Below are 20,461 nucleotides of genomic sequence, written 5' to 3'. Positions count from 1 at the left end.
GGAATCGTATCATCCTTAACCCTTGCACATCACAGCAACCTGTGCCACTCTTTTATTGTTAGAGAATAGCTGGCTTGTCCTGAAAATTTGATTTGGTCCTGTTAAGCGAGAGTTTCAGTACCAACCGGCCCAACCGTCCACTCTCCAATGTGATTCACTTCGAGTCACCAAACATCGACCATCGGGATTCAGGAAAATAAGGTCAACGGTCAAGAAATTACCGGCTGAAATCTAGTACACGTCGACAGTCGACGTGTAAGCATTCAAACCATGAATTAACAGCCCTCAGTTCCCTCGCTTTTTTGTTTTCCCTCTTTCTCTCTCAATTGCTGCTCCGCTCTCTCCTTCTTCAGATTTTGTATGTGTTTGAGGAACCCATCAATACTGAATCATTCCGTAGCTTCTTCTCTTCGCCTTCTTCACTGCTCTTCCATGGCCCATAAGTTATCAGCAATCGACGGATCACAGGCTGGAAGGGTTCGAGTGCTCAAGGAGGGGGTTAAACTACCCGGAAGAAACGTGGGTCCTGTAATCTACTGGATGTTCAGGGACCAACGGATGAGAGATAACTGGGCATTGATTCATGCCATTGATCAAGCGAACAAGTCCAACGTTCCTGTCGCTGTGGCCTTCAACCTGTTTGATCAGTTCTTAGGCGCCAAAGCTCGACAACTTGGGTTCATGTTAAGAGGACTGCGCCAGCTTCAACGCAATCTCGACGAAACCTTCGGAATCCCATTCTTCTTGTTTCAGGTATCTTTATTGTCTCTTGTACATCGTTTTGCAAAATTTCATACTCATTTGTTTCTAAACTCTCTTGACTCTGGTTTGATTAGGGGGAAGCAGTTGAAACTATTCCTGATTTTGTGCGAGAATGTGGAGCTTCTCTTTTGGTCACGGACTTCTCGCCTCTTCGCGAAGTTCGGAAATGGAAAGAGGAAATGTGCAAGAGTGTGGGTGATTCAGTGGCTGTGCACGAAGTGGATGCTCACAATGTAGTACCTGTTTGGGTTGCATCGCAGAAATTGGAGTATAGTGCCAAGACTATAAGGAGCAAGATTAATAAACTGCTTCCTGAGTATCTGGTTGATTTCCCCGCGCTGCAGTCACCGACTAGAAAATGGGTGTCTACCAATCAAGTAGTTAACTGGGAGGACCTCATTGCCGATGTTTTGAGGTTGGCCGCTTCTCTCTATTCCTCTCTCCCCCCCCCCCCCCCAAACAATTTTTCTGAAGAATTGAATTGAATTATAAAACCTACTGTGTTGTAATCAGGAAGGGGGCTGAGGTGCCAGAACTGGAATGGTGTGTTTCAGGGGAAGATGCAGCCTCGGAATTGCTCCTTGGAAGCAAAAATGGGTTCTTGACAACCAGGTTGAAGAACTATGCTACTGATAGGAATAACCCTTTGAAGCTGAAGGGGCTCTCTGGTCTCTCACCTTACTTGCATTTTGGGCAGATATCAGCACAAAGGTGTGCTTTGGAGGCACGAACCTTCAGGAAGCTGCATCCTCAGGTTTGTGATGTTAAGTGCTTCTTTTGACAGTTATTTTGCAGATTTGAGAATGGTTTTATGCTGTAAGATCAATTAATTGATTTAGTAGCCTAATTGTTCGGGAGGAAAATGGATTTCATTTGTATGTTTTTTATTGAATTATTGAATCTTATACATAATCTTGAAAACTGTTGAAGTCGGTGGATGCATTTTTGGAGGAGTTGATTGTGCGAAGGGAACTTGCCGATAACTACTGCTTTTATCAGCCTCGGTACGACTCCCTAGAGGGTGCATGGCAATGGGCTCGTAACACTTTGGCAGAGCATGCCGGTGATAAGAGAGAGAATGTTTATACGTGAGCTTGGTTACTTCGATTATTTTGGTGAACATTGAATGAATATTGCAAGTTTACTGTCGGGTGATTGTTTTGGGCAAAATAAGCTTGTTAAAACTCTGAAATGGTTTTGAAATTTGCAGAAAGGAGCAATTGGAGAAGGCTAAAACTGCTGACCCTGTAAGATATTTCCTTCCTTGTGTGTGTGTGTGTGTGTGAAGGTTTTAAAACTCAGAATCCTTATGGGATTGGTCTCCATTGATTTCAATTCAATTACGAATCAAATCTTCCCAGAATCGTCTGGACTCTGGACTAACACTGACTCGGGCTAACTCGGCTGGACTCAATGTGCATAGAATCAGGTTTAATCAGAATTGGTCTCGGTCGATTCTGAGCCGACTCAGTCCATTTCAATCCAAGTTCTAAAACAATGATGTGTGTGTGTGTGTGTGGAAGTTTCATCAAATCTGAGAATTTGCTTTATGTTTTTAAGATATTGTGTATGTCCAGAAATTCATTTCCTTGAACCTGTACTTAGAAAAGTTATGTTTGGATTTTCCAGTGGCTTGCTATTCCTTGTATGTAATGAACTGCATCATATGTCTTTGGGTTGATCAACCATTTTTTTATTACTTCTCTATCTCTCTCTTGCTCTGTTTTCCTTTTTTTTAATCCGAGTCATATTTGCATTTTACAGCTGTGGAATGCTTCTCAATTGGAGATGGTACACCATGGAAAGATGCATGGTTTCATGAGGTATAACCTCTTGGATGGTTCATTTTCTCTATACTACCTCCTCCCACCCCTCCAAGGACGTCAATATTCTGCTTTTTTCCTTTTGGGTGATCATATTGACCTTCTGGTTTGTAATCCCATGGCACATATCAGATAGGTGATTCAACATGCTTAGATTAACTGTACTGACAAGAAAGGATTCTGATACAAAGAGTGGATACCACATGGATACTTCTAGAATATTGTTTTTCTTGTTCCCTGTTGTATTTGCGACTCTTAGTGATATCCTTTTTTTTATGTTCTAACATATCCTAATTTAACAGAAGTCTCTAACTATTAGAAGTGTGGCAAGTGGCATTTGATCTCTCATGAAATAAATACTATAAAAATGAGTCACAACAGAAAAGGGAAAAAGAAATAGAAAGTGAACGGCATGTTTAGATGTGATGTAGTCCAGATATGTATGCATCTCTAATTTTGTGATATGAAGGGTTTTATGATCCTTTTCTTAATCAGTGTTTTTCCTGTATCGACTCATGTAAGTAACTCAGTTGATTGGTTTCCACTTATTTAGACACATTTTGCTCCATAGGAAAGCTGGATAGAACCAAGTTTCTACATGGAGCAGTGGTACCTTCTTACATGGTGTCACTTTGCAGTTTGCAAGCTGTTGAGTACTTGGAAATATCTTCTTGCCTAGAGTTTTCACAACAAATTACTATGATGTTACGACATATTGTGATCTAATTCTTTGAAATGTCACATATGCTGATTTCATTGTCTATAGTCATTTTCACAACAAAGTACTTGGAAATATCTTCTCGCCTATAGTTTTCACAACAAATTACGGTGATGTTACGACATATTGTGATCTAATTCTTTGAAATGTCACATATGCTGATTTCATTGTCTTTAACTGTAGTCATTTTCCAGCCATTAGTAAGTAATATTAGGTTTCCTCTTTTTTTTTCCTCCTAGTCCTGCTCTGTTTGTTTAGAAGGCTCTTATTTTAGTCACTCCTACTATTTCTAGGAATTCTATTCTAGGTCCATCCACCCGTGCAAGGTGGGACAAGAGAAAGAGGGCATTCTTGCAAGTTCAGTAGTGCTATAAATTCAATTAACGATTGGCCAACATGCCAAAATTAAAGCACTAATTGAAATTATTGAAATAGTAGTGAACCTTTTCCCAACTTACTAACTCTTAAGGCATGTAGCTTGATTTATTTATTTTTTTAATTTTATTCTTTTACCTTTGTGATAGACATATCTGTTAAATGCTATTGTTATAGGAATTTTGTATGAGAATTTTAGTATTAACTCATTAAAAAAAAATATATACAACCATGTGACGTCTCATAATTTTACAGTGTATATTGCATTTAATTATTTTGGTAGAAAATTACATAACATAACATTAAGGATAGTAATTAGCACAAGGGGATTCATCTAATGCTTTTATTATGACCCATGGCACCGCTCCAAGTTCACTCTAAGCTGAACTTCTTCATGACTTCACCCTCACCCAACTTTAGGTTAAGAAATATATTTCATTTCTGACAAATGACATTTGTATTTTTCATATTCTGTAGTAATATTATCTTATATGAATCTGAATTCGCATTATGCTAACATGTAATTAACTAATTGATTCATGTTATATTTTCTCTTGGTTTCCTTACGAGTACCCTGTTTAAAAATGCTTCAAAATGGAAAGAAAGAACTCTCTTCTCTTTTATTTTTCCAGGTAGATATAAAAGATCTCCATTGTTATGTAAGATCATGTTGAATAAAACAACGCTAAAGATCTCTTCTAAAAAAGTTAAAAAACAGCATTGGACCAGCGCAGAATAGATGAGATTTACTGTTAAAACATGAACTAATCCACCACAATGCGAATCCATCCAATCACCAGAACTGGTCTATATCATCCTTTAAGAAAATACAGACGTTGCTCATGTTATCAAGAGTTCAGCTTAAATGGTCCTGCAGTCCAAGCTATGGTATCACCGACACACTATTGTGACTCCCAACAAATTTTTAATTAATTACACAAATTATTCCCATTCAACTAATGTTAATGCACTTCATGGTCTTTTCAAGTAGAAAAGTGACTGCAAGTTCATTGGGTAAAGTCATCCTCAACTTCAATTGAGGCAGCTGACTTCTAAATTTTTAATTGACCTGGTGTTCATGACAAGTATACTGCTACCTTTTATCTTTAGTGGTACAATTCCATTATTCAATCTTGGAAAGCATTGGTTGTTTTGCCATTAGTTCGTTGTATGATGTTGCTCTTTCTTATATTGGAAATCCGAAGTAGGTTTCATTCATCTATATATCAACCTTGTCATCTTTAACCACCTTTCTCTGGTAAGCAACATGTGTTAGGTTCCAAGTAGCAATCCTTTCATCCATTGAATTAATTGGAGAGTGCCACTTCAAAATGAAGTAGCATTTTTTTGCGTATCACACTGTAATACATTATTTGATTTGTTTAGAGTGGAAAGTGATTATATGACAGGTTTTTGTGTATCACACTGTATTTAGGCTTTTATTTTTTTTGTGACATGGTATTCTTTCCATTATGATGAGCTAAATGCTGATGGAAATGAGGGTTTTGGAATAGGATGTATTGGGCAAAGAAGATTCTTGAATGGACTAGTGGACCAGCTGAAGCTCTTTCAGTGGCAATATATCTAAATGACAAGGTATTGTTTACAACCCTGTAGTGCATTAGTAGAAGATGGTACTGTATATCCCCAAAATGTGTCTATATATCTTACTTATACAATCAATCCTTGCAGTATGAAATAGATGGAAGGGATCCAAATGGATATGTTGGTTGCATGTGGTCTATTTGTGGAGTTCATGATCAGGTTCTTCCCCCCCCCCCCCCATCATCCTGCCAAATATCTGTATGCATTCTCTTTCGCTACATTTAACTCAAGTCGCATTCACTGGCTGTCCAGGGTTGGCGAGAACGACCAATATTTGGGAAAATACGCTACATGAATTATGCAGGCTGCAAGAGGAAGTTTGATGTCGATTGCTACATTGCATATGTTAAAAAGTTAGTTGGCGAAACTAAGAAGAGGAAGGCAGAAAGCTTGGCAAGTATATCTGCTGCAAAGGAACCTCGGAGTTCAAAGTTGGAACCCTAGAGTGGATTTAAAACAAAGATCCCTAAAGGGATGCTAAAAATTGACCAAAATTAAGGAGTCCAGAAGGTCTTTTGGATAGAGGATGTGATCAACTAACCACTTTTAGGTTGTAAGAACTAAGAAGGTATCCTGGAATCGATAACAAGTCTAGGTAGTACATACAGGCTGAGTGGTATCCAATTTCTCTTTTTCCTTAACCTCATTCTGTTGGCTGAGTGGTATCCAATGCAGGCTGAGTAGGTTTGAATTATGATTCTTCAAATTCATCACTGATAACTAAATGTAGAATTAGTAGTTAATTAAGTGATCACCAGTATCTAAATGAAATATTCTCCATATAGTGTAAATACTTTTTACTGTGAACTGTCAGACTCTCTACCAATAGTTTCAGTACTGATGTATGTAAGTTCCTCTGAAAATGGATGTTCAAATACTCGTGGTTTGACTTAGACTATCTTTTGATTGTGTACTGGGATTTTCTAGCAGCATAGTATCTGGAATCATGAAACTATATTCGGCTTGCGTGGGATCTTGAAACGAAGTTTGTCTTAAAGCAGAGGAAGAGAGAAAGAAAAGGTGGTGGGGTAGAAGAATAGGTAGAAAACAAAATCTCTTCCAAGAGAGAATGGTATTAAGGGTGAGCCTTAGTCCCTATTTTCTTGGGTTCCTTTTCAAGTGTTATAAAAACTCAATACAAGCTGACTCGTACTGCCTAAGCTCCTGATGCTAAATATAGATTCAAGGTTATCAAAGGGTGATTTCATAAATGTTGAGCCACTTGTCACTGTCCTAGGGTTAGCTTTGTTGCTCGCTTCATAAGAGCGTCCATCCAGTGCACGAGGCTCCTGCTACTGCAGGGTCTGGAAGGGGCAATTGTATGCAGCTTTACCCCTGCTCTAGAGGTTATTTGCATGTTTGGAACCCGCAAACTAATGATTGCAATAGCGCAACTTAACCATTGCGCCAAGGCTCACCCAACTTCATTGCCCGATTCATCTAAGGGCAAAATGGATACTTTTACCTGTTATCGAATTGTTGGGAAGATGTTGGTTCAGAGACGTATCAAAGTGGAGATATCTAAGAAATGCTTGTTCATTAGTCCAGGTGGTCAGTGAACATTTGAAATGGACCAGAGCTTGGTTGGCTTAGTAGAGAACAGGAATAGTAGAAAAAGGAAGCTGGGTATGGGTATGCTCTTTGTAGGAATTTCCTACAGGCCTAAAAGGGCGCTACTGATTCATGTCTAGGTTCAAGTTGAACACCTCATCATCTTATAATACAAAAAGCAATCTAGGCTTGGTTTCATGCAGGGATGATTGTCCAGAAAATATCATCCAGAAAAAACTCGTCCTTTTACAGAGCTTACCAAATGGGTTCAGAATCTGAACACTTCATTTACTCCTAGGATGATGGTTGTCCAGAAACCAAGCCTGGTGAAACAATCATCCCCTGCATGAGACCAAGATTCATGAATCCATTGGTATTCATATTCTTTATGAAAACAGAAGATTTCGCAACCATTACAGCTGAAAGGACTAACAGCATTTCACTCAGAATATGACGTTCGATTTAAAAGTGCAGAACCACTGATCCAGCTTTGGTGATGAAACAGGATGTAGCACCTTAACTCTATCGTCCAACTTCTCATATTTGTCACTATGGTCGCGATCCAGTTAGGGTCCCTCTCGTGACAGGATATGCCATTTGTAACCCTCAGTTGTTGTTGTAATGTAGCTCTATAATGCTAAAAACTATAATCTCTGGAAAAATTTTCTAGTTGGAACTGTAAAATCATACAGACAAATATGGATGTGCATGATCCAGTGATCTACTTCAAATAAAAGAACATTATTATAAATCATATGAAAGATTCACAAGAGGGAAAAATATCATACAGAATAGGGCTGCAACAAATCCTCCATTCAAAAACGAAGGAACATTTACTAGTCTTAGGCGCTAGAGTTGTACAGAAATTGTTAACACATTTACACGTACTATATATAAAAAGGGAAAAAGGAAAATCTGAAAACAGATACCGATGCAACACAACCCCGAGGGAAAGTTTCGATACTGTCCAAATTTTTCTCTATGTTCTTTGGTTACTGATATTTGGAACAAACTTGTACTTGTATACTCATAATGGGTATGGTAACAAGAAATATGAGAAACTTTCAAGTCAGACCTAACAGAGAAGCAGATTACTCGTCAACCTTAGCACTGGCAGCCTCCATCATCCCATTGCGTATCTGATCACCAATATCCCTGATATGACCAGGGCCATGTGGTATGAACACTGTGGTGTTCTTTGACGAGTTCCCAAGGTCCTTGATTGTGTCAAAGTACTGGGTGATCATGATAAGATCCATAACCTCCTTTGCGGAGGCGCCCTCCACCTTGTGGGAAAAGTTCAAGATGTTCTCTCTTAGACCTTCTGTGATTGCTTGCCGCTGCCTGGCCACACCTACCCCACCAAGGTACTTGGCCTCTGCCTCTGCTTCGGCTCTCTTCACTAGGAGCACCTTCTCTGCCTCTCCTTTGTAGACGCTAGCAAGCTGAAGCCTTTGTGCTGCAACATGTAATAATGGTGTCATGGTTAGTTATAGAGGAGGACCAGAGGAACTCAACAGGGAAAAACAAATGACTGCCTGTCATGATCGTCCAACAATATTGGACTTCAGCAGCATTACAGATTTTAGATGTGCACAAGGAATAACTACTACTCTACTGTAAATTCGAAAAAATACAGAAGCCACCAAATGATACTTCATGTTTGTGTCTAAGTATCAGATAAATAGATGCATAAATCACAACTTCAAATTTCCGTTAACAACAATAATTGAGTAGGTGACCAAGTTGCCCGTGCATTGGTGAACAACTATCAATGCAATGTGTCATGGGGAAGAATTCCTCAGATATCAGATTTCTCTTGAATTTCCATAGCGATCCTTTCTGCACTAGGTGCAGCTGTTTAATCTTCAGAGAGGATAGGTTTTGTTGTAAGAAGTAAGGTCTACCTTCTCTTGCCAGTTTTTTCTTTCAGGAATTGGGGTGGCGAGTGTCTGTGTATAGGGGGGGCCTGGACAAGTCTTGATTCCCCCCGTGATGTAGAACTGAAGAACTACTGCAGGAGATCCAAGAAGGGCCAGGCCTAACATAGCCCATTTGTGTCTAGTCCTTTTATTTTCTGGTTTTAAGTGGTTTTTGTTTTGTTTTGAGTTTGGCTCAGTTGAACAGACAGCTTGATTGGTCCAAATTTAAGTGAGATCCTTATGTTTTTTTATTGTTTTAAGTTGGGTCCACAACCTTTTTAAACTCGATTCAAGCTAGTTGGACTTTAAAAAGGAATGCTAAGTTGTACTGGGAGTTGGCTGGGGAGTTTCCCAGCCCAACTCTACTTCTAATTTATGGCTTTTAATTTAATAAATATACAGCGTGGGGGGAGTTTTCACCCATGATTTTTGCTGCTGAAAACTGAGTTCTGTTCCTCTGGCATGAGAGAGTTCTCCTTGTGTGAAGTCAAGGTTTGACTGGTGTATGATCCAGCCAAAACCTTGTGGCGGGAAGCCCAGGTGCCACCACCTATATTACCCTTTCTTTAAGGTACTGCTCTGCTGCTATATTTTCTGTAAGTCTGCCATTAAACTACCTGCGATTTTCTAATCCTCTCACTACTAGGATTGCTGAATTCGAAGGTGAGTCTCTAGTCTGATCTTTGTTCTGATTTCTGATTTCTCTTCTCAACATTATTGTCTCTCATAATCTGTTGGTTAATTACTGCAGTCCTATTCTTAATAGGATTGCTTGATTTTGAGAGTTGTATGTAGCTGATTTCAATTCTGACTTCAGAAATCTGTCAATATAATTTGCTATCATATCCCGTCTTCAATTTCAGATTTTGCCAAGTATTTGATACAGTCTTTTAGCTCCTTCAATCGGGATCATATCACTCCTTACTGGGGCATCCCTAGGCCTCCGTTAAACATGACCAAACTACCTCAAACGACTCTCTCGGAGCTTGTCATTGATCGGGGCAACTCCCAAGTCAGCTCATCAAAAAACAAAACAATAAACATAAATCAAAGTAAACTCGTAAAGTGTCAATAAGGCATGTTGTCGCCTTGGACCCAAGAAAGAGCCTGGAAACCTAGGTGACGCCTTGACAACCATGGTCCGTAGACTGTAGATAAGAACAACTAGTTTTTCTGTATGTAAGGGTGATTTGGCAATTATGACAGCTGGATATGTAGATAATGGTCTGGATTGGACTCTGTATGGGCTGAAACTTGACATGTGAGCAGGGGGCCTTCGGACTACCTGTCCACAAAATTTCAACCCCCTTCTGACTTCGCCACGTGGCAAAAACAGGTGCTTGTCCAGAAAACATTTTGGACCTGCTTGTCAAGAAAAATCACACACATTGGTGGAGTTTATAAAAAAAGTATTATTTTGACTTTATTGATCATCAATTTCAGACATGAGGACTGAGTGGCAAGTTATATTTGAGGATTCCATTCCAAACATACAGAAATCAATCAAGAGGCATTCCTTAGACAATTATATCTAACACAAAGTAAATAAACAAAAAATTCACAATTAATACTCGGGAAAATGTTCACTGCACCCTGCGCCCAGACACATGGGGGGGGTGAAATAACCGCCCCATCCTGTGTGTCTGGCCGCACCCTGCGCTGCGGTGCAGAGATCATCGCCCCTTAATGCTTATATCTAAAACTGTGACTCCATACAAATGTTTAGAAGGGCTATTAGAATGATGGATCAATCAGACTGGTGACCTTTTCTGATGAAGGGTCAAAAGGTCTTTGGATGTTTTCCTGAGCAACTATTGGGCTGGGCAATTAGACATTCGGATTGCTGACCACCGGGCCAGAATGACCAGATACCCAGTCCCTTGTTACAAACATTGCTTCAGGCTTTCTAAATCAAAATTTAAATCCAGGGGAAATATGAAACAAGAATGGTATCACCTGATGCCACTCGTAGAATAACTTTTAAACACAACAATGGAACTGAAGATGAGAAGTTTTTGACCTGCATTTATCTCGTTCATGGCTTTGCGGACTGAGGCATCAGGTATTATGTCAACCATTAGTATCTGTTCTATGTTATATCCATATGCTCCCATCACCTGATCATAATTCAAACATTCGATAGAAAATTCAGATATTCTAATACCAAATGTGCTGATTCAGTATAGCTCCGCAACGCAAGTACAAAATGAGTCCATTCTCCTCAACATGGAAAATGAACTAAACTCAAAATATAAGGAAAACCTCTTTTGGATAAGTGCTGGGTTAAAAGCTAATCATTAATATTGTGAGAATGCACTGTGAATAAATCCGCAATCAAACTACCAAAGTTAGAATTGTGTGCTAGAACTAGACAAATTTAAGGCAGAGAAAAATAGACGGTTTGAACCCATATTATATTCATATCAGATGGAAAAAATGAAATATCAAACATATTAAACGAGGAAGTTGAATCTCCTATTACAGATGCAAGGTCAAACTGAATACAAGCTTTGACAGGTTGCTGCATGTTAGAAACAGGCCAATCTTAAACCACTTCTCTTTTTTGTATTCCCATGAACTATTTATCATGTGGCAACCAAAGACAACAGAATAAAGAAGTCCAATTCTACAAAAGGACATGGTAAGCATATCTTGGGTAAGTACTGCATGGAAGCAAGACCAAACGAATTTGAAACTAAGGGACTATGGAAAATGAAAAGCTACTCAATCTGATCAGTGAAATCAAGTGTAAATAATGAAATAACAAAATCAAGTTCACAATTATATGTGGCAATTCCTAACAAGCATGGAACATATTAAACAATTAGAGCTATTCGCAAAAAATGCATTCAGTTACCTTTTCCAGTTCTTCCAATACAGCTTGGGCAACATCACCCTTTTGTTCAAAGAGCTCATCCAACGTCATTTTTGGTACATGAGCTCGCACCACTGAGATTACAAGACATAAGCATTAGAACAAGAATTAGCAGATGATATTCCATGATAACAAAGGATGTTTCCTAGAACTTGGAAAGTTACCATCAAAAACATAAGCTTGAATCTGTTCTTGAGGGTTTTGCAATTCATAGAATGCATCATCAGCATTCCCTTTGACTATTCGGTATTGAATCGAGCAAAGGAGTTGCACAAAGACATTGTCCTATAAAATGCAGCAGACAAGGTTATGGCATTCATACTACTAGTTGATCCAGCGATCCAGGAAACCATGGAAGTGCTTCACCTTGAAAGTAATGTTCATATGTGATTGGTTCTTATGAAAATTACACCAATCACACAAAATCCGGGTTGATAGTGAAATTCCATTAATTGCTAATTTGTGAGCTGTGCAGCCAAACCTGTCATTTTGTTAACTTTCTTCACTCGTTATTTTGGGGACAGGATTAATTCAGAACCACCTCCTTTCTCGGCAATACTTACAACTGCTCAACCACGTTTTCTAAACTATATATCAATCTATTAAGATTAGCTAATGTATGCTATAATTATACAAAGAGCATGTGTGGACAACTGCTTAACGCAGTTGGTAGGAGCATGGTGCTGTTGAGCCCATCTCCCAAGAGGTCTTGGTTTCGAGCCTCTTTGTTCCGCACTTCACCCCGATTTAATATTTAAAAGAAAAAACAAAGAGCATATGGATGACCACCAGGAGGTTAAAGACATTGAAGATGTTACAATTTTTCCTCATGTATAATGCCATTTGATAAATGAATTGACCATTCTGAATCTCAGTTAAACAGGTGGCCCTTGTTGCACAGCTTTGGTATGCTGGACAATTGGATGACACAACCTATGCATGAATCATCATCAGCAAAATAATCTTCAAAAGGACAAGTGAGGCTCATACAGATATTTTCATTGAAAAATGAACGACCATGCCTAACATTATTCTTGTACAATTTGGATCATATAACAACATTTGGATCATTGGAGTTCAAACTCCTCAAAACCGACAGTCAGAAGGTGAATTCGATGGTGATTCATGGGTATCTGAGTCGTACAGCGACGAGGCATAAACAACTTTAGGTAAGAATACAAAATTCTAGCTACTAAGCGCAGATTTTAAACCTCATAGTTCGAGGGCATTGGATTCCAACAGCACAATAGCAATAACCATACAGAGCAATCTGAAAGCTACAGTTCATCGGGATGATATCTACACTCAACCTATCCATAATTTTATAGGAATTCTTTATCTATTTATGCTATTCTCTCTGTTTTTCAGATAAAATTGATAACACAAAGATTAAACCCAACTGCATAATATATCAATTTCCCAGTTGATCATAAAACAGATGAATATGGGAAAGAGGAAAACCTAGCGAATAGATTGAAGAGTAACGTAACGTGCCATGACCATAACCATAACCACAATCCTCCTTGATTGCTCTTCTACCATTAAACGTACTAAAATAAGCTCACAAACAAGAACAAGAAACCGAGTCCAGAAATGAAATAGTAGGAAGAGAAGGAAGGGAACCTTGGTTTTGGTCTCGATACGGACATCAAGAGAGTTGATCCTGGTTGAGAGAACACCGGCAAGCCATTGACCGGCCAAAGGATTGAAGAAATGGAAACCAGGTTCCGCTAATTTCTCGAATCGACCCCATCTTTCCACCACCCCTATGCTGGCTTGGTCTATACATGTACACAACCCACAGAAGGTATTTCCCATCGCTGCTTCTGCTTCTGCTAATCTCTCTCGCTCTCTTTAATTTGCGTTTTTTTTAATTCTTTCGTTTGGATTGATTCGCGTTCTTTCGACGGAAGTCCTCACAAAATAACAACCACCGTTCAGCTTTTCCGTTTAGACTCTCCAGTCTCGGCCACGCGGGTAATTGGTATTGGAAAATTATTGTATAGAAAGACGAGACCCACTATTATAGTCAAGTGTCAAATCTTAATTCAATCGGATGGTAGGAAATGGTTCATCATATATTTCTGATCACCGCCTCCATAAATATCTTTTCATTCCGGGATTATAAAATGGATCCAGCTCTTCTATGACGCAGCTGCCGTAGCGGCCTGAGCGGTATAATACAACCATGCACGCAATGATCGCCTTACCCCTGAATTGTTATAAAACACCTCTGTAGGCATCTTCTTATAAATTTGTAATTACCTATTGTCCTATTGTCTTATTTTCTATAGTTTCTTAAGTCAATCATAAAATAGGGTTTTAAAAAATAACTTGGAAAGTAGACTTCTTATCATTTGAGGTATGAAGTCAATAAGAAAATTCCAAATTTAAATGTTATTTAATTTTGTTATGTACTTTCAAGTGTGCCAAAATGGAAAGAAAATTATATCTTTGTCACTGGAAGTGGGAGTGGGATGACGACCCAAGAGGGAAGAGTAGAGAATCATATTGGTATTGGTTTTGACATTTGATGCCCTTATGTATACGCTGTGCCTCCTCGCATCTTATTTTTTTATTTTTCGATAAGTGAATAACTCATAATATGTATGTGCAAAGGGGGAGAGTACCCTATTTGCTCAAAGAACCTTCTCCCACGTTGAAATTATCCAACATTCCTTTTACTATATGAGCCATCTATGTGTAGAAGGATTAGTTTCCCTTGATAATATATTTTATTTTAATTATATTAAAATACATTCCTTATCTATGAAGTTTTCAATTTCCAAAGCATATGCAAGACCTCTCCCGTTAAGTTTTAAAGATCTTTTATTTGTGAGATTGTCAAAATGACACTTCAATAGGTGTATTCAGAACTTGACACATTTTTTTAATTGTTCATTTGTTTTATTCTCAAAAGTTATTTATGTTTAAGATATAAAATGATTTTAAAAAATAACTTATCATTATGTCATTGTCATGCTATTTTCGGGTACAAATGTGAAAATGACAGTATTTAAACAATGGAGAGGTTGGGACCTATTCCTATAATTGAAATTTAGGTCCTACCTGACTTGCTATGTGACATAAATGCCCATTGGGTGTTGAGATGAAATGCAACAATGAGACATTTGAAGCTGTTCCCAACCTGACTCTTGTCTCTTTCCCATCCATATGGAAAATGACCTCCTGCCCTCCCCTTCTCACGTTCTCTATTGAGCACAACCACTAGCTTTAGGAAAACTAGCAATACGCCCAACCCTCTCCCATAATAAAGAAAAAAAATTGTAGCGGAGATTTAAACCATCTAGAAATGCATTTGGTTGAAAAAGTTTCTCTGTATTGGAGTCCCCCTACCCCCACCTGGTAGTTTTGTTAAGACCGGTACTTATCCATGTTATCATCTAATCATGTTAATATTCTTATTATAATGGTGTTATTTGGATCGTTAAAAATCGCCAATTACAAACACCATTCTTCTTTATTCCTCACTTGCTTTTAGGTTAGGAACTTGATAAAAATAACCATCCACATAAACCACTTATGCCATATTGGAAAGGACATCAAGATTCAATAATCAAAGGTAGGAAGATAACCATTGCACGACTCTACTTTAGAAAAAAAAAATCCCCATAACATATGCTCTCATACGATTTTTTTAATTCATTTTCTCTCTCCGTATAGACCATTGTGGGCTCTTTACTAACAATACCATTATGTCGTTGTCATTGATGTGACGTGGGAAATTCCTTTTACACCGACAACATAGGGAAGTCTTTCATAGAAATTTTTTTTATCTCTTACTAGCCATTATATACGTTTTCACAACATCTGAATGAAGGGGTAGATGTGATCAATGGTCATGCTGATTACTTTTGAGATCACATGAGTTGTTTCGAATTTTCATCCTCTCAAGTGAGGTGCACTACCCAGTGCATCTTTAAAGTGCATTGGCCGGTAGCCATCATACTTAAGAGGATAAAAATCCAATGCACTTTAAAGGTGCATCATTTGATGCACTTTAAAGCACAGCACTTGAGAGGATAAAAATTTGTTGTTCCTCATGCTATTTATGATCACAAATTTATTGAATGAAATAAATAAAAAAAAGAATTGTTTTAATCAAAGTTGGTGAAAAAGAAGTTGTAATTTTTATTTTTTTTTAACCTTTTAAGCATTACAAACTTTTTTTTCCAATAAAAGCAAATTTTGTTATTTCACATGGATAATGACTGCTTTTGAAAATGACATAATGATAATTAACTTTAATTTCTTTTAATTTTTTTTTTTACTTCTAACTTAAATAATGTTTGGGATCAAGACAAGGGCAATCAAAAGAAGGTCGCAACTCCTCACTTCATCACCTTGATGACAATTAGATGCACCTAAGGGTGTCAATTTTGGGTCATAACTGAGATCCGGACCGAAACCGACCCACCCAATAGCTTATTGGTTTGATTCTAGACCTACCGCTAAGTTATTGGTCCAATTCCAAATCTACCAATTAAGATATAGGTCTCGATCTCAATGGTTCGAGAACCGACAAATTATTTAGGAAACGTTGGAATTGAAACAAATCCACATCCTAACCTTATATATTACATAATTCTTAAAACTTAAGGTCTCGAGAACTAAGGTCAAATCTTTTATTTTTGTAGTCTTTGACTGGTAACACTTTTCTCATATGCTATTTTACCAAAGATTTGGCTGTTAATTGAAAGATTCATTTGGGAATGCTAACTTAAGAACATTCATTAAAATAATCATAACTTATAAGAATAGTGATGTTCCTACTTATTAATCGAATACAAAACAAGAAATAATATGAACTAGATCTGTGATTTGAGGAGGAAAAAAAAATGATAGTGAAACCTTAGAAGGAGAAACTCCTCCCAAAAAAAAAAAAAAACTAGAAAAGAGGTTGGATCTACCGACAAAACATGTGAAAATACAAAGTATAAGAACCTTTATCAAGGAAATGAGGCTACCTATTTGAGGAACTAGCTAAAAAGTGAAAACTTACAACAATGAAACTAAACACAAGAAGTCATCCACAATGGCTCTAGTAGTACTGAAATTGGAGTTGTGGGACACCGACAGCATACAGACTTGGCTCTTGTGCAACCGTGATGGGAGCTACATAGGTGCAGCACGAAAACCACCCCAAATACAAGGGGAGGTGATCATTTCACATGTGGGGCCTAGATGGGACCTATCTATGAAATGATTACCTTACCCTTGTTTTAGCTAACAAGATCTTTTTCCACAGCATACCGGCTTGGGAAAAAAAAAGCAAGGTTTCTCCTTTTTCCGGATGGGTGTGAAGGTGACCTCGTTATTATCCACACAGTCCACAGACTCCACACCTCTAGTCGGTTACAAGTTAGGATCAGTCTATTTACTCACTCACCCCTGCCAAACATTTGGCCATCTCACACTATCCACCCCTCCCCCCCTCCCCCAAAAGTGGTCCCTACAACCCATGAACAGTGTGAGCTGAGGTGGTGTGATTACATGCACAAGAGTGGATCTGGACTCTCTGTCAGTCTCATCTTCATACAACGAAAAAAAAAAAAAAATGGTCGACTCATGTCTTCACTCAATCTGCACCATGGTATCGATCACCTGCAAAATTGATATACTGATATGATACCGATATGGATTTGGTCATATCGAATAAATTTATCTTTGATTTCTCTTTAAAAGTAGGAATTTTGACTATTTTACCCTTTTTTTATGGAAGACTATTTTACCCTTTATCCGCACTGTTGATATGATATTGGCATACTATCGGATCGATGAATAGTAAAACCGTTAAGTATCGACAGATACGCCATCGATACCTCAAACCATGATCTGCATTGTATTTTGCCTTTGTCTTTTTCATCGTCATATTCGACTGTTGTCTACTTGTCTTCAATAGTCAAGAGACGATGCGAGCCATGCGAGCGCATGTATGATGGGGCTCTTCCATTTCTCATGATTAACCATTGACGATCTCTCCTTCTCAAATTAGAGCTCTTTCTCCAAGACAATGGAGACGAAAGAAATCGATGGACCCAACCCAACAGCTTCTCTGGTTTTTACTCTTATCATCACCAATTCGCAAACTCCGCCTTCCCATGTGGCGTCTGACCATCACAGAACGAAGATTCATTCTCCCATGAATATGGGTCAACAAAACGATAGTGATAGCAGGTCCCCCAAGCACAGTTGAGACTGATCATCATCTTTTGTACATTTTACACACGAATTATTTCTCGATCCTATCTTCTTACACTTCCAGACATCCAACATTCACAGGACGACCCGTTAGAGTTCAGATTCATAATCATCCATCCACTATGGTTTCACTTTCAAGTTTCGAATCATTTCTCAGAGAACAAACAAACAACTACAACAAAACAAATTGAAAGAAGACAAGAATATAACACCAATCTCTTACTTTTAACACAGAAACAGAACCCAAAACTCGAACCAGATGATGAACAGATCCCCAGGAACACCAATCCCTTCTCTATACATCTTAAAAATTAACAATTATACTTCATATGGTGATGATAATAAACCCTGATTTCCATTTCTATTACTACTACTACTACTACTACTACTACTACTTTGGTACCTGCAAAGGACCTTACACTTAATCACATTACTGTAAACGTAAAAGCCAGGTGCGACCATGATCCGAACCGTGGTTGGTACCAGTTTCTGAGCCTTATCTGCACTCATGTCTTCCATGTAAACCCCATCGAACCTCAACCCTTTATCCACCCTGAATATAGGCAGGCTTGGATGTACAGAGAAGGCTAAGAGATGCACCAACCAAACACTTTTAGCCGCAACGAAGAAGGCCTGCAACAGCGGCTCAGGCCATGCTCTGTTCCACCCCAACATTGCTACTATATCGCTCATCTTCCTATCACAGAACCGACTGAACTCTTCACTGAAGTGCTTCGTTCCTTTGTTCAGCACTTCTTCCCAGCTAAGCCCTCGTAGAAGTTGGAATGAAGCGAAATTCGCTTCGCATCTCTCAATCGGGTTTAGTATCTGATCCGACCCACCTTTCTGGAACCCGATGGACTCGAATTCTTCGTAAAAGGTACGGTTCAGCAACGCTTCCAAGTAGAACATCAAGCTTCTTGGGTTCTTGGCGAACCAAATCTTCACTTCGTAGGGTTGGAGGAGCGATGAGATCCGCTCGTAGACCTTGACGCCCATCTGTCTCAGTTGGAGCGATAGGGACCGGCTCAGAACACGGACTGAAGTCCGCGCTTCCGCCACCGAGTTCAGGAACGATTCGATGATCTTATCTTGGTGTTCGATTCCTTTGAGATCCACCATTGTTCCAGGGCTGAAACCGAAATCTTTGGATGTTTTGAGTGGCGAATTGCTGCATACCTCGAGTCCCGATTTCAGGTTGTGGCAGTAGATCTCGAGTTTGTTGAGTTTTTTCTCTAGCTCTGCCATGGAATGCTTGAGCCTGGAAGCTTCGAGAATAGCTTCATCTCTCTTTCGTGTGGTCTGGATGAGCTTGTGAGAGAGTTCGGCGACGGCGAGCTTCCACTGTTCTTCTCTGGCGGAGGTGGATGACGGAACAGACGATGATGATGTTTTAGGGCTTTTCTTTGTGAGGGATAACAATAAAGACTTGAAGATGCCGTTAGGACTAGCATTGGAGTGACCATTGATGTCGAGGGGGACAACGGAGATCTTCTCGCGTGAGGTGGGACGGCACTTGTTACAAGAAACACCACGATCGTCGTCGTCGGTAGATTCTGACCGTTTTCGGGTGGAGGATTTGGGTTTGGCGGTGGCGGAAGCATGGAGAGGCGTTGGGTTGTGGTGGTGATTTGATGCGATGCTTAAACCGTCACGAGATGCTGGATTTGGAGTTCTTCTGATGTTGTGCTGTTCTTCATCGTCGTCTTCGTTCTCTCTCTCGTTTTCTCTAATCTGTAACCGATTATAAACGCAAGTTATCAAGAGAAAAAGAAATATATAATTATAAAATTATATATATTGATGATGGCTGAATACTTACAGGAGAACAGAAAGGAGATTGAGGAGGAGGTGGAGGAGGCGAACATGAAGCTTTCGAAGAGGAAGGGGAAAAAGAAGAAACCACAGCCATGGTGATTATAACTATCCCCTTTGGTTTTCTCAGCCACTCTTAGAACTGAACAATCTCTGTTAATATATATGTGCTTTTTTCTCCTTTTTTGGTCCTTACGAAAGGTATTGGATTGAATGGGTTGGATTTCGTCGGCTTGTAATTGCGGTTACTTCCCACCCAACCCACACCCAGAGAAGAGGCGAGAGCAGAGAGGTTCTAAGTTCTATCCAGATTTAAATGGAGGAAAGGGATCTCTCTCTCTCTCACTGAGATAAAATGGGATAGCTTTGAGAAGATGACAGAGATGATGAATTCAGGCATTCCTTGTTTTATTAGAATTTATGAGTGAGTGAAATGAGAACAAGAGTAGAAGAGGGTAGTGGTGGCCCAGCTTGTCCATCCTTTGCCGTTACTTGTGTGGGTCAATGGTGCAAAACGTGCAAGGGCCCAACCCAACGTGAGTGAGAGAGAGAGAGAGAGAGCGAGAGAGAGGAATGGTTGGGTCTTGTGGGTCTACAACCCAACTCACAAGATAGGTAGCCAGGTAGGTAACATTCCACCGCTCCAGTTAATGACAACCTTATTTTATAAATTGACATTCTTGTTTGTTCTTAAAAATGAAATTTTCAACGTTAAGAATCTTTTTAAAAGGAAGTGATATTTAACAAAAATAAATATTTTTAATAATTAAAAGACTAGGTTTTGACTTGGATG

General features: G+C 39.0%; 3 protein-coding genes across 4 annotated transcripts; 1 reads left to right on the top strand and 2 right to left on the bottom strand.

The window, feature by feature from the left end:
* Positions 1-307: 307 nt before the first annotated feature.
* On the top strand, positions 308-19,300 carry LOC122663934 (deoxyribodipyrimidine photo-lyase). Of its 2 annotated transcripts, XR_006333248.1 has the most exons (10): positions 308-753; positions 837-1,177; positions 1,276-1,516; positions 1,693-1,850; positions 1,973-2,009; positions 2,527-2,585; positions 5,193-5,274; positions 5,371-5,442; positions 5,536-5,784; positions 19,289-19,300. XR_006333248.1 is itself a non-coding variant. In XM_043859606.1 (9 exons), the coding sequence occupies exons 1-9, from the start codon at positions 361-363 to the stop codon at positions 5,725-5,727; spliced, it is 1,575 nt and encodes a 524-aa protein (XP_043715541.1). In that variant the 5' UTR covers positions 308-360; the 3' UTR covers positions 5,728-5,873. The 2 variants fall into 2 exon arrangements, 1 of the variants encoding a protein (XP_043715541.1); XM_043859606.1 differs by lacking the exon at positions 19,289-19,300 and having other exon boundaries at positions 5,536-5,873.
* On the bottom strand, positions 7,623-13,482 carry LOC122663936 (hypersensitive-induced response protein 4). Its single transcript, XM_043859608.1, has 5 exons — positions 13,255-13,482; positions 11,796-11,916; positions 11,614-11,705; positions 10,777-10,873; positions 7,623-8,293 (listed from the first exon to the last, which is right to left on the bottom strand). Exons 1-5 carry the CDS (start codon positions 13,447-13,449, stop codon positions 7,926-7,928), a joined length of 873 nt encoding a protein of 290 aa, XP_043715543.1. The 5' UTR covers positions 13,450-13,482; the 3' UTR covers positions 7,623-7,925.
* LOC122663935 (IRK-interacting protein) lies at positions 18,050-19,995 on the bottom strand. The gene is made up of 3 exons (XM_043859607.1): positions 19,884-19,995; positions 19,676-19,833; positions 18,050-19,587 (listed from the first exon to the last, which is right to left on the bottom strand). Exons 2-3 carry the CDS (start codon positions 19,763-19,765, stop codon positions 18,172-18,174), a joined length of 1,506 nt encoding a protein of 501 aa, XP_043715542.1. The 5' UTR covers positions 19,766-19,833; positions 19,884-19,995; the 3' UTR covers positions 18,050-18,171.
* Between the last annotated feature and the right edge of the window lie 466 nt (positions 19,996-20,461).

This window comes from Telopea speciosissima, chromosome 6 (assembly GCF_018873765.1).
Source record: "Telopea speciosissima isolate NSW1024214 ecotype Mountain lineage chromosome 6, Tspe_v1, whole genome shotgun sequence".
In the NCBI taxonomy this organism is placed as follows: Eukaryota; Viridiplantae; Streptophyta; class Magnoliopsida; order Proteales; family Proteaceae; genus Telopea; species Telopea speciosissima.
Note: the sequence above shows the minus strand (reverse complement) of the source record. Positions and strands in the feature narration are given on the sequence as shown.